This window comes from Marmota marmota, unplaced genomic scaffold (genome assembly GCF_001458135.2).
Source record: "Marmota marmota marmota unplaced genomic scaffold, marMar, whole genome shotgun sequence".
Taxonomy (NCBI): Eukaryota; Metazoa; Chordata; class Mammalia; order Rodentia; family Sciuridae; genus Marmota; species Marmota marmota.
In genome coordinates this window covers 719,452-730,167 of record NW_026000172.1, presented here as the reverse complement: position 1 = coordinate 730,167, position 10,716 = coordinate 719,452, and the positions used below count along the sequence as shown (strand labels likewise).

The 10,716-nt window shown below is 51.6% G+C and overlaps 1 protein-coding gene across 5 annotated transcripts in view; it reads right to left on the bottom strand.

Annotated features, from left to right (window-relative positions):
- Tcf7l1 (transcription factor 7 like 1) overlaps window positions 1-10,716 on the bottom strand; it is a 112,544-nt gene that overhangs the window by 8,244 nt on the left and 93,584 nt on the right. For 3 of the 5 annotated variants that reach the window (XM_048787767.1, XM_048787768.1, XM_048787769.1), the window contains exons 2-3: window positions 9,265-9,348; window positions 7,358-7,404 (exon numbers count right to left, since the gene is read on the bottom strand). In XM_048787767.1, coding sequence (XP_048643724.1) covers window positions 7,358-7,404; window positions 9,265-9,334 — 117 coding nt within the window. In that variant the 5' untranslated portion in view covers window positions 9,335-9,348. The remainder of the gene's footprint in view (window positions 1-7,357; window positions 7,405-9,264; window positions 9,349-10,716) is intronic. The other 2 variants (XM_048787770.1, XM_048787771.1) reach the window with 1 other exon arrangement.

Sequence of the window (10,716 nt, the reverse complement as noted above, 5' to 3'; positions counted from 1 at the left end):
CTAATCTTTTTTTAGAGATAATGAATTTTTTAATATTTATTTTTTAGTTTTTTTGTCAGACACAACATCTTTGTTTGTATGTGGTGCTGAGGATTGAACCCGGGCCGCACGCATGCCAGGCGAGCGCACTACCGCTTGAGCCAAATCCCCAGGTCTTTATTCTTTTTATTTTGATATAGAGACTTGCTAAGTTGTAGAGGCTGACCTCAAACTTGAGATCCTCATGTCTCGGCCTCATGAGTTGCTGGCATTACAGGTGATAGTTAAAAAAATTCGTAAATTATCACTTTAAAAAAAGATTAGTGGGTGTGGGGTGCACCCTCGTAATTCCATTGACTCAGGAGCCTGATGTAGGAGGATTGCAAGTTCGAAGCCAGACTCTCAGCCACTTAGTGAGACCCTGTCTCAAAGAAAAAAAAATAAATAAGGCTGGGGATATGAGTGATAAAGCATCTCTGGGTTCAATCCCCAGTATAAAAACAAAAGAACAAAAAACAAACAATAACAACAACAAAAAACTTAAATAGTAACACATCAAAATGTGAACAGTAGTTATGTTGGAGATAGAACTGAGTGGTTTTTATTTTTTAAAAGAATTTACCTTTATTTATCTTTATTTTTTTTAATTAGTGCTGAGGATTAGACCCAGTGCCTCACCCATGCTAGGCAAATGCTCTACCACTGAGCCACAACCCCAGCCCATGAGTGATTCTTAAATTATTTTCATGTCTATATTTTCCTAATTTACTTTATTACCTAAAAACATATACTTTGATAATGTTGGCCAAACTGTATTGTTATATTGTGTGCATGTAACAACAAATCCCACCATCATGTACAATTGTAACGCACAAATAAAAATATATCGAAAGGGGCTGGAGTTGTAGCTGATAGTGGCGTACTTCCCTAGCACGGGTGAGGCACTGGGTTCAATCCTCAGCACCACATAAAAATAAATAAAATAAAGGTATGGTGTCCATCTACAACATATATATATATATATATATATGATAATATATAAGAAAAGGGAAAAATTAAAAGAGTAAAAAAGAATATAAAAAATTCAAAGTATTGAATAGCACAAATTTTCTAAGAACTACAAGCTACATCAGAAAGCACATTTAGAAAACACAATCACCATTTAATCTGCTCATCATTTTGGTACCTCCTGCTGTTGAGACCGCCCACCCACGGTGCTTCACACTTATCCAGCTCATCCTGAGCACTTTGCAGCATCACGTGCGGTTGAGCTGGTCTTGGCAGCTGTGGCAAACAGCACTAGCCCTGGCCGACTCTAAGCAAGCCTGAGGCCCAGGTGGGCTCACCCATAGGCTGAGTTACCACCGCTCCCCGCTAGGTGTCGCCAGGGTCCGGAGAGTGAGCTAGGAGAGGTGGCAGGCAGATAAGCCAGGACTCCTCTAGAGGCCAGCCAGGGCGCGTCTACCAGGCTGCTCTCACAGTGAAGGTCCTGCCCTGTGCCAGCTCAGCTGCCACCAGGGGCAGGACATCCACAGCGTGAACTCAGGGGCAGGAGTACACACTCTCCTAGTGAGTGAGTGGCCCAGTCCAGATCTTTGTGCCCAGAGAGAGCGCCTCAACGCCATCTGGGACCCAGTTTATTCCTGAAGTCATGAGGGGCACTACTTCTGGTCCAGGCATCTGTGGTCCAGTTCATCTGTATTTAGAACTCTTTAAATCCCTGGCTCCCAGGGACGTGGCCCCTTTCCCACCCCTCAGGACTTACTCTGAAGCCAAAGGAAAGGTGACTGCGCAGGGCTCCGGGCCACCCTGACCTGCTGCCTGCCCCCCTTCAGCAGCCTACTGGGAGGCCTCCACAAAGCCGCCTGAAGGGCCTGTGCTTTTCTCTTAACCCAGCTCCAGAGTTCAGAGGTAAAAGGGTGTGCCTCACAAGGAAGCCGCTGGCTTGGGGGACATAGGCCAGTGGACTGGTGGCTCTACCTGATGAAGACTGTCTGTCCCCTCACAGCCAGTCTTCCACTACCAGCAGAGATGATGTTCTCTTCTCTCCACCGGGGGGTGCTTGCCACTGAGCCACACCCTCACCCCTTTTTGTTTTTATTTCGAGAGACAGGGTCTCACTTACTTGCCTAGGCTGGCCTTGAACTTGTGATCCTCCTGCCTCAGCCTCCTGGGTGGCTGGGATCACAGGCATGGCCGCCACGCCTGGCCTCCAGCTTCTTCATCAGTGTGACCAGTGGCACAAATTTTATTTTCCACAACGTCAATTCTGCTGTATGCAGAGATTAATGAACTAGGAGATGTGAATAAGAATTTCAGAGGGGCCAAAGCTCAGTAGTAGAAACTAAGAGAAGGACTGACGTGGGTGAAAAGTCACGGATGCCAGTTGACCCAGGGCCTCAGTGTGCTGCAAGCACTTGCTCATCACCAAGGAGAAGACAGCACTGCAGAGAAGTTGCACCCCTAACCAAGCATGCGGCCAACATCTCCCCCCTGGTCAGATGGGCAGGGCAGGACAGGGCGCAACATAGCCATTGCTGCTCCTGGCCAGAAAGCACGGCCTGAGTAGGAGTGGGCAGAGACTCAGCAAGGCCCGGGGAGGGGCACTCTGCAAGATGGCTGGCCGGTACCTCTCGAAAACCCAGAAGGTCAAGAAGGGCAGGGGAGGGTAAGGAACTGTGCTGAGACCAAAGACACTGTCCACTGCAGCGCAGGAGCCTGGCCAGACACCACACCAGGGCTGACACAGGCCGACCTCCCAGTCTACCTGGCAGTGCATGGGTAGGTAAGGGGAAATGTTAGCGTGTCTTTCTTGATTCTGAAACTGTACTGTGCTCATGTTAAGAGAACGTCTTTGTTCTTAAGAAATTATACATATATATTTTTCAGTACTGGGATTGAAGCCAGGGTGCTCTACCATTGTGCTCCATTCCTAGCCCTTCTTGCTTTTTGAGACAAGGTCCTGCTGAGTCGTCCAGCTGGCCCCAAACCTTCTACCCCGCTTCCTCAGAATCCAGAGTAGCTGGGGTCACAGGTGCGCCAGCCCCTCCAGCACGGGGTACAGTTTTTGAAGGGAAAGGCCAGCGCATGTCTAATTTGAGAACTGCATGCCAGGCTGCGCTGGTCTCATGGCGGGAGCCGAGGAGGGGAGATGTGGTCCTTAGGGAGCGTCAGGCATGGGCTTGGCAGCCAGCAGTGTGACAGGAAGCTCTGCGCTCTGCTTCTGAGAACCACCCAGTGATGCTCCCACACTGAAAAGGAGCCATTGCAGACAGTGGCCCTGCAGGAGGTTCTGAGTTGTCCCCAGCCAGCAGCAGCTGCACCACCTGGGACTTACTGGAATGCCAATTCCCAGGTCCCGTCCCACCCAGACCGACTGAATTAAACTCCAAGAGTGGAGCCCAGGAGAGTGTGCACACTGCAGTCAAGGGCTCCAAGTCTAGGCCCCTGCTCATGCAGGCCAGTACTCCACCAGGTGGAGGTGTGTGTTACTGAGCTCTCTAGAAGATTCTGGTGGCTGCTGAAGACAGGGTCACTGTCCTAGAAGCCAAGCTGGAATTGCAGGGAGTGTCTCCGACCCCGTTCTCAGGCCACACCTGCTTCCATCAGCAGCCTCAGGGGTGGGGGGCCTAGATCTTTGGCCTAAGGAGCCCCTCTATGCTGGTTCCAACACCTGCTCAAGAGGGTGAGTCCCTGCTTGGTGCAGAAGGACCTGAGATACTGCCAGAGGGTCTTCCTAGTGCCGAGGAATGGCAGTGGTAGCTCTAATCTTGATCTTGCTGAAGACACTAAAATTTGGCAGAAAGTAAATGAGCACCATTGTTGATATCTGTAATAATTTATTACTGTTCAGAGAATATTCCAGAAAGAATTCTAAATGCTGAAGGAGATTGATAAATCAAGATGTGGTGACACGAGTGACAGTTTGAGATTTATTTATAACCCTTCCTTCCCTTGCCATTGATATTAGGCTGTCTTACGATGTGCTCTTGAAGCCAGATTTAAAGTTAGGTAGTCAGTGTAGTTAGGTAAATTGGGTCTAATATCCAGTGAAATCTAAAATGGAGGCCATGTAGAGAATGAATTTCCGGAAAAGTTGAGCAACTCTTGTAATGTTAATGAAGCCCAGGAAACAGCCCCCAACAGATTTGAAGATAGCCCATCCCAAAGAAATGTTAATGAACAGCAAACTTGACTGGGAAATGCCCAGATTACTTCTTTGGCCCGCCCACCTGTGTCCCAACCCTTTGGACCTTCCCACCTACATTCCATCACCAAAAACTATAAAAAGGGGAACACATTCGCCCTTCAAGGGATTCCACCTCTTGGGTCCCCTTCTTCTTCCGGGAGAGATCTTTTCTGCTGTTCTTTAATAAACTTCTAATTTTCCATTCTGACCTTGCCTCAGCGTGCTCCTCTGGTGTTATTCTTCAACATTGGGGAAGCAAGGACTCATCAGTCGCTGTTGACCAGTCACTGGTCAACAGCGGTAACACTCTGACCAGGGGAACATGAGCAGGTGACAGGAAGTGTTAAAGATGCTTTCCTTCTTGTGTGTCTGCCACATGAGAAGGGGCAGACACTGGTTCCGGGTTTTGGAAGCCACGTGGAGGAAAGCTGAACCCCATTCTTACCCTACAAGAGCCACTTCGCTGACTCATACACCAGAAACAGAAGTGCTTGTTGGAAGTGTGGGGAGAGATATTTGACAAATTGTGTTGTTTTGAGAGATATTGACAAATTGTATTGTGTGCATGTATAAATTATGTACAACTCTAATGCACCAATACAAAAATAAGAGCTGGCATTGTGGTGCACGACTGTCATCCCAGCGGCTCTGGAGGCTGAGACAGGAGGGTCACAAGTTCAAAGCCAGCCTCAGCAAAAGTGAAGCACTAAGCAACTCAGTGAGACACTGTCTCTAAATGAAATACAAAATAGGGCTGGGAATATGGCTCAGTGGTGGAATGCCCCTGAGATCAATCCCAGGTACCCAAGAACAACAACAAAAAATTAGGGGGTGGGGGGAAAAAAGCACTTGTCATTGCAAGCCGTGGAATCATTTGTTACACAACACTTGTCAAGGAAATAGCTGACAATTTATAAATTCTGCAAAGATTTCCAAAAACAATTTTTGGAAAATACAAAAAAGTATAATGAATGACACCCCAACCCCAATTTTCAACCTAGAATTAATTGGTTCTTATAATTTTTTTTGTTGTATTCTTTTTACTCAAAAAAGCATAGAGGGGCTCTGAGGTAGAGCGCTCGCCTAGCATGTGTGAGGCAAACCTCACCACCACATAAAGATAAAAAGGGTTGGGTGTGTGTCTTAAGTTGACTGTTGAGGGAAACATGGAGGTGGCAGGTGTGTCTAGTGGGGCTTCAGAAACAGAAGCAGGACATGCTGTTGGACACTGGCAGGACTCTGGTGACACTGGCTCCACAGTGGGCAGGACCTGGCTGGAAGGGTACTGTGTTCTGGTGTAACAGGTGGAGCTCTGAGTGATGGATTTGAGAACTTAACAGAGGGGGTTTTCTAAGCACTGTGCTGAAGGTGTGGCTTGGTTTTTCTTCCCCAATTAACAGTAAAATGTGAGAGAAAGATAAATTGAAGGAATTTTTATTCAAGAAGGAACCAGAACTTGAAGATTTGTAAATTCTCAGCCTATTCTTATGGCAAAAAAGGGAGACAGTGTATTCTGCAGAGAACACCCAGGGAATGGCTGGACAGTCGCCTGGCAGATCGTGGGTGTGACTTGTGGCCCAGAGACCACCTCAACACTTCTTGGGCTGGGAAAAGGACAGGGCAAAATGACGGAAGGCTGTCAGGCTTTGGGGACTGCCCAGGACGGGCCATGGCCACCTGGCTGTGAACCAAAGGGAGGAAGGACCTGAGGGCTGGGGGGAGAGGGTGTACTGGGGCACTGGCCTCCAGAACACAGCCCTCCCTTCACTGGACAACCTGACAGGTGCAGGGTAGGTAACTGAGCCTGATGTGGTCTCTGTTGGGTGTGGCTGTATGCTGGAAGGGCCTGTGTTGGCAAAGCCTGGCCAGGCACAGTGCTCCAGGGAGGGAGTGGAGGGGGCAGGGGACAGCACCTGCAGCAGCCAGGGTCTGTCCACAGGGTGGATAAACTGTGAGCAGCGAGGTTAGTGATCCTGTACTGGAAATAGTTACTTATGAAATATCCTTGTTCCTGGGTTTTCAGAGCAGCCTAGAACAGTAGAAATACAAGAAGCAGGGACGGAACTCCAGCTGCCCTCTGGGTAATGGCCGGTTTGTGCACAAGTCCTCATGGACACCCCACCTGACCCATGCAGCCTCCCTGGGTACCTGGCAGTTTTCCTCATCTGCCTCCTTCCCAGGTCAGACCTCTTATTAAACCATTTTACCCTTGATTCTCTAGCAAATTCCCATCATCCAGTGTCTAATTTCTCTAAACCATCCAGGGTCCAACCTGCCACCTCCCAGAGGCCTGCCCAGGAGGCTGGGGTGCCTCAGGCCTCCCTCCACTCTGCCTCCACCTGCAAAGAGCAATCCCTGCAGAGTCTCAGTTCTGGCTGCCCCTGAGGATCCCTTAGGATTCCCTGGGGAGCTTAAAACCCTAGGACACCAGCCCCACCCCAGACCAATTAAATCCTGTCCTTGGGGGATCAGAGCTGAATTCTATGGGCTCATTATCTCTGTTACCTTTGCTGTCTGTCCATTTGTTCTGGTGCCTAATTCAGGGGAGCATTACCTCTTAGTTTAGCTAATTAACCGGGATTTTTAATTGCTCATTCCTTTTGGATGGATTTCTTAACACTGCAGTGGCAGTCTAGTCCGCTGGCTGTGGTGCCCCATGTGGGAGCAAGCGCTGGGGATGAGACCTACTCTGTGCGGCTGAAGCTGAGCTCATTAGGACACTCACTTCCCACAACAGCTCTGGAGCGGTCCCTCTAGCCCCCCTTAGTAGATGAGGAAACTGAGGCAAAGAGAGGTGATGTCATATGCCTGAAGCTGCCCAGGAAAGCAGTGGGGCAGGCTTAAAGCCGCTGTGTTTCCAGCCTGGCCCGCATCCTCCTCCCATGCACACGCCCTCGAATTGGGAGTGTGCGGCTCTCACTCTAAAGCTCCATGCACAGAGTCCCAAGGCCCTCAGGTCCCGAGCTCCGTGGGCTTTGAGGGACGCTTCACTGCTAGGCCTGACCACAGTGCAACACCCATTAACAGTTGGTGCTTTTCTGCTCTCAGTCAAAATGAGGGTCCCCTCTGCAGCTGGTGGGGCACTGCTGTCAGCAGAGCTCACTCTGCAGCGGCCAGGTGTGTGCAGCTGCAACCTCGGGGGTAGAATCTTTGGAAGGTTCAGGAGTTTCATGTATTTTTCTGACTTACCCTGAGACAGTTAGTGGTGAGGAGCTGATTTACTGGAGGCAAAGGATCTAGAAAGGAAACGAAAGCCTAGAAAAGTCAGGAACTGATGGGAGAATGACACAGCGTCTGGGGGGGCAATGAAAAGCGCAGAGGGGAGCCAGCACTCTCAGATGCCACCACCGAAAGCAGGAGGGGGCGGGACTCAGCTGGCAGGGGCAGGGCTGAGCCAGGCTGCAGCGGTGCCCAGAGAAAACACACAGCCAGGGAAGGTGGCAAGGACTGGAGGGAACAGCCTCTTGCTCACAGCGGCAGGGCAGGACACAGCACAAGCCTTGATGTTTCAGAGATGGGTTGTTCTGTGCAATAGGAAGGATGGGAAACCCAGAGCCCATGTGTCAGTTTTTAAAGGGAAATTGTGTCCTCTTAAAAGCACCCAGAGCCAGGCATGGTGGTACACTGGTAATCTCAGTGACTCAGGAGGCTGAGAGAGGAGCATTGGCAAGTTCAAGACCAGCTTGGGCAACTTAGTGAAGCCCTAAGCAACTTAGTGAAAACCTGTCCCAAAATAAAAAATAAAAAGGCTAGGGATATGGCTCAGCACTCCTGGGTCCAATCCCCAGTACCTGAAGAAATAAGTGAAGCCAAGGAGCGACAACATGCAGAGAGACCTTAGGTGGACAGAGGAGAGAAGAACAAGCCCCGAAGTCTCAGATCTGCAGCAGGGGACTGGGGGCAGGTGGAGGCAGGATGGCTGGGCAGGGGGAAAGTCAGTGGGTGGGTAGATGGGGTGGAGTCCTCCACTGAGGCCGCTCAGGCCACTAGAGGGCACCCGGACCTCACGCTCATCACCCCAAGAAGGACTCTGGGGCCAGCTGGGGCCAGAGCTGCCAGCCTGGCCTAATCCGAGAGCTTTTCAGTGGGCTGCTCTGCCACCAGGGTGGGCATGCCAGGGCTGTCTGGGTTGCTCACTGGCCCTACACAGATCCCTGACCCAGATGCAGATGCTACCAGGACAGGCGGACTGCTGGGCTCTGACACTGCAGGTTGTCCCAGAGGGCTGGAAGCTGCACAGGCTCACAGCGCCACCATTCCATTCTCTGTATATCCATCCTCTCTCAGGCTGACTGACTTTGATGAGGGAGGATTAGCAGCGCATCCTAACCTGTCCTGTGAGAGGAAGGATGGTGCCTGAGTTTGCTTTGAGGCACTCTGTGGTAGGTGGGTGTGGGGTTCCTTATGTAAGGTGCTCTACTTTCATGTATCCCGAACACCACCTGTCACCTTGCCTGCCTGACAGCTAGCAAGGGGTGGTGTCAAAGCCCTGGTCTCCAATCTGTACTATGGCCACGTGGAGGCAGAGCAGGTCCCTGGCTGCACCTCTAAGGTTCTGGGACTCAGTGTGTGGAGGCCCACCTCTGGCTGGTGGTGGGGAGCCTGGACTCAAGGAGCTCAAATGTGGGAATGGCAGGGTAAGGGTGAGGCTCAGCATCTGCTCTGCCCTGGATACCAGCCCCTGCATCTCCTGAGGAGCTGAAACCTGCTTAACTGGACTTCACTGAGCTTTCGTGCACACATCTTAGTGGATCATTTCCCTGCAGTGGTTTTGAGAAGAAGCCCAGGTGGTTCTGATTGAGATGCAATAGGCCAGAAAGGATCCCCTTGCCCATGTGACCTAGCCACGGGATCCAGCGCAGTGGCAAGGATCTGAGACAGGTATCTCCGAGGAGCCAGGTGAGCAGCGGGGCCCATTGGTGTGCCAATCACAGTGCAAGGGCGTGGAGAGGACATGACCTCACTGTCAGCCCCACTGTGCCCCCGCACTGGAGGAAGCTCAGTGAGCCCCCATCAGCTTCCCAGAGCTGCAGGGGAGAAGGGAACTGGATGAGGACTGGGGGCCCCTTTAGTGCTTTAGGGTGGAATGAACTTACCAAGTGTGCGGGAGATGGCGACCTGGTATCCTTGACTGTGGTACTGGGGGGCACATCGAGGAGGGGCCATTTCATGTGCAGGTACTGCATGGGGAGGAAAGATAACACAGCTGGTGAGGGGGGTGCCCAGTGAGAGAGAAGCAGCCCTGCGGTGGGGTCCCTGTGGTGCAGGAGGCCATGTATTCCAGCCCCCAGCCCTCTCTTCTCCAGTCATGGGACAAGCCGGTCCTATTGAGGAGGAGAGGCCCCAGGTGGCCATCCTGCTGGCCTGTTCCCATCTCTTGCAGCTTCATCCAATGCTCCTGAAGAAAAAACTCAGCAGAAGTAGCTGGTGAACAAATGAATAAAACCACCTGCTAAACTCGCAGCCCACGGGGGTTCTCGACCCTCCACGAGCTTGCTGAGCTTTTTTTTGGTTTTCTCACCCTTAAAAAGATCACCAGTACCTGCCCACCTTGTGTCACTGCAAAACACTCAAACCCAGCAGTAAATACCCTATACAAACACACACACACGTGCACATGTGCACACACACGTGCACATGTGCACACACACATGCGTGTACACAGTGCTCTATTCCAGGGAAAGTCTCCCTCCACTTGGGGTGGTGCAGCCTTGGCCTGGGCTGGAGCAGAGAGCGGGCAGCAGGCAGGGTCCCTGGGAAGAGCCACCTGGACTCCGAGGCCAGCACACAAGGCTTCTCCTCTGTCCACCTGCCATGCGACTCAGAGCCTGTTCCTTCATCTGAAGGGGAGCTGTTGACTGCAGGTTGTGTGGGAGGGACAGTGTGGGGGCTAAGCACAGCGCCTGGCAGGAGGGAGACCTTCAGTAGGTGTCCTCTTCCACCAGGACAGGTAGCCTGGGGCAGCAGCCCAGCAAGGCAGCCTCCCTGCAGGGTTCTCAAAGCCACCTGGAGAACGGAAGCGCTGACAGGAAGTGGTGACTCCAGGAAATTTCAGGAAACCTGTGGGGTGGGCACAGAGGCTGGGCCCTTGGAGCCCTGCACAGGGAGTCCAGCCCAATCCCCATCTCCTGCTGACCATCTTCTTCCTCCTTCCCACCCCGCCCACCTTGCCCTACCCAGAGCCCACACTTCCTGGACAAATACTGTCATCAGTAGTTAAATCTCCCCAGCGAACGGTGCCGGTGCCTCATTTGCGATTTTCAAAGCCCATTCACACATCATTTTGGGGCAGGGGCAGACTCCAGACCCCACACTCTTCACAGCACTGATGCCCACCCCAATGATTCCTTTGCTTTGCTGGGCTCTCTCAGCTTTCTTGCTGCCACCCAGACGTGAGGGGACATGCAGGCACCAGCATTCTGAGGGGATGCTTGAGGTCACCAGAGCTTATGCTCAAGGACCAACTGTGTGCTAGCGCATCCTGGAAGCAACCATCCAACATCGGTGTTAGAGAAGGCCCAGCCTGCCAGCATGAGACAGGGGAAGGG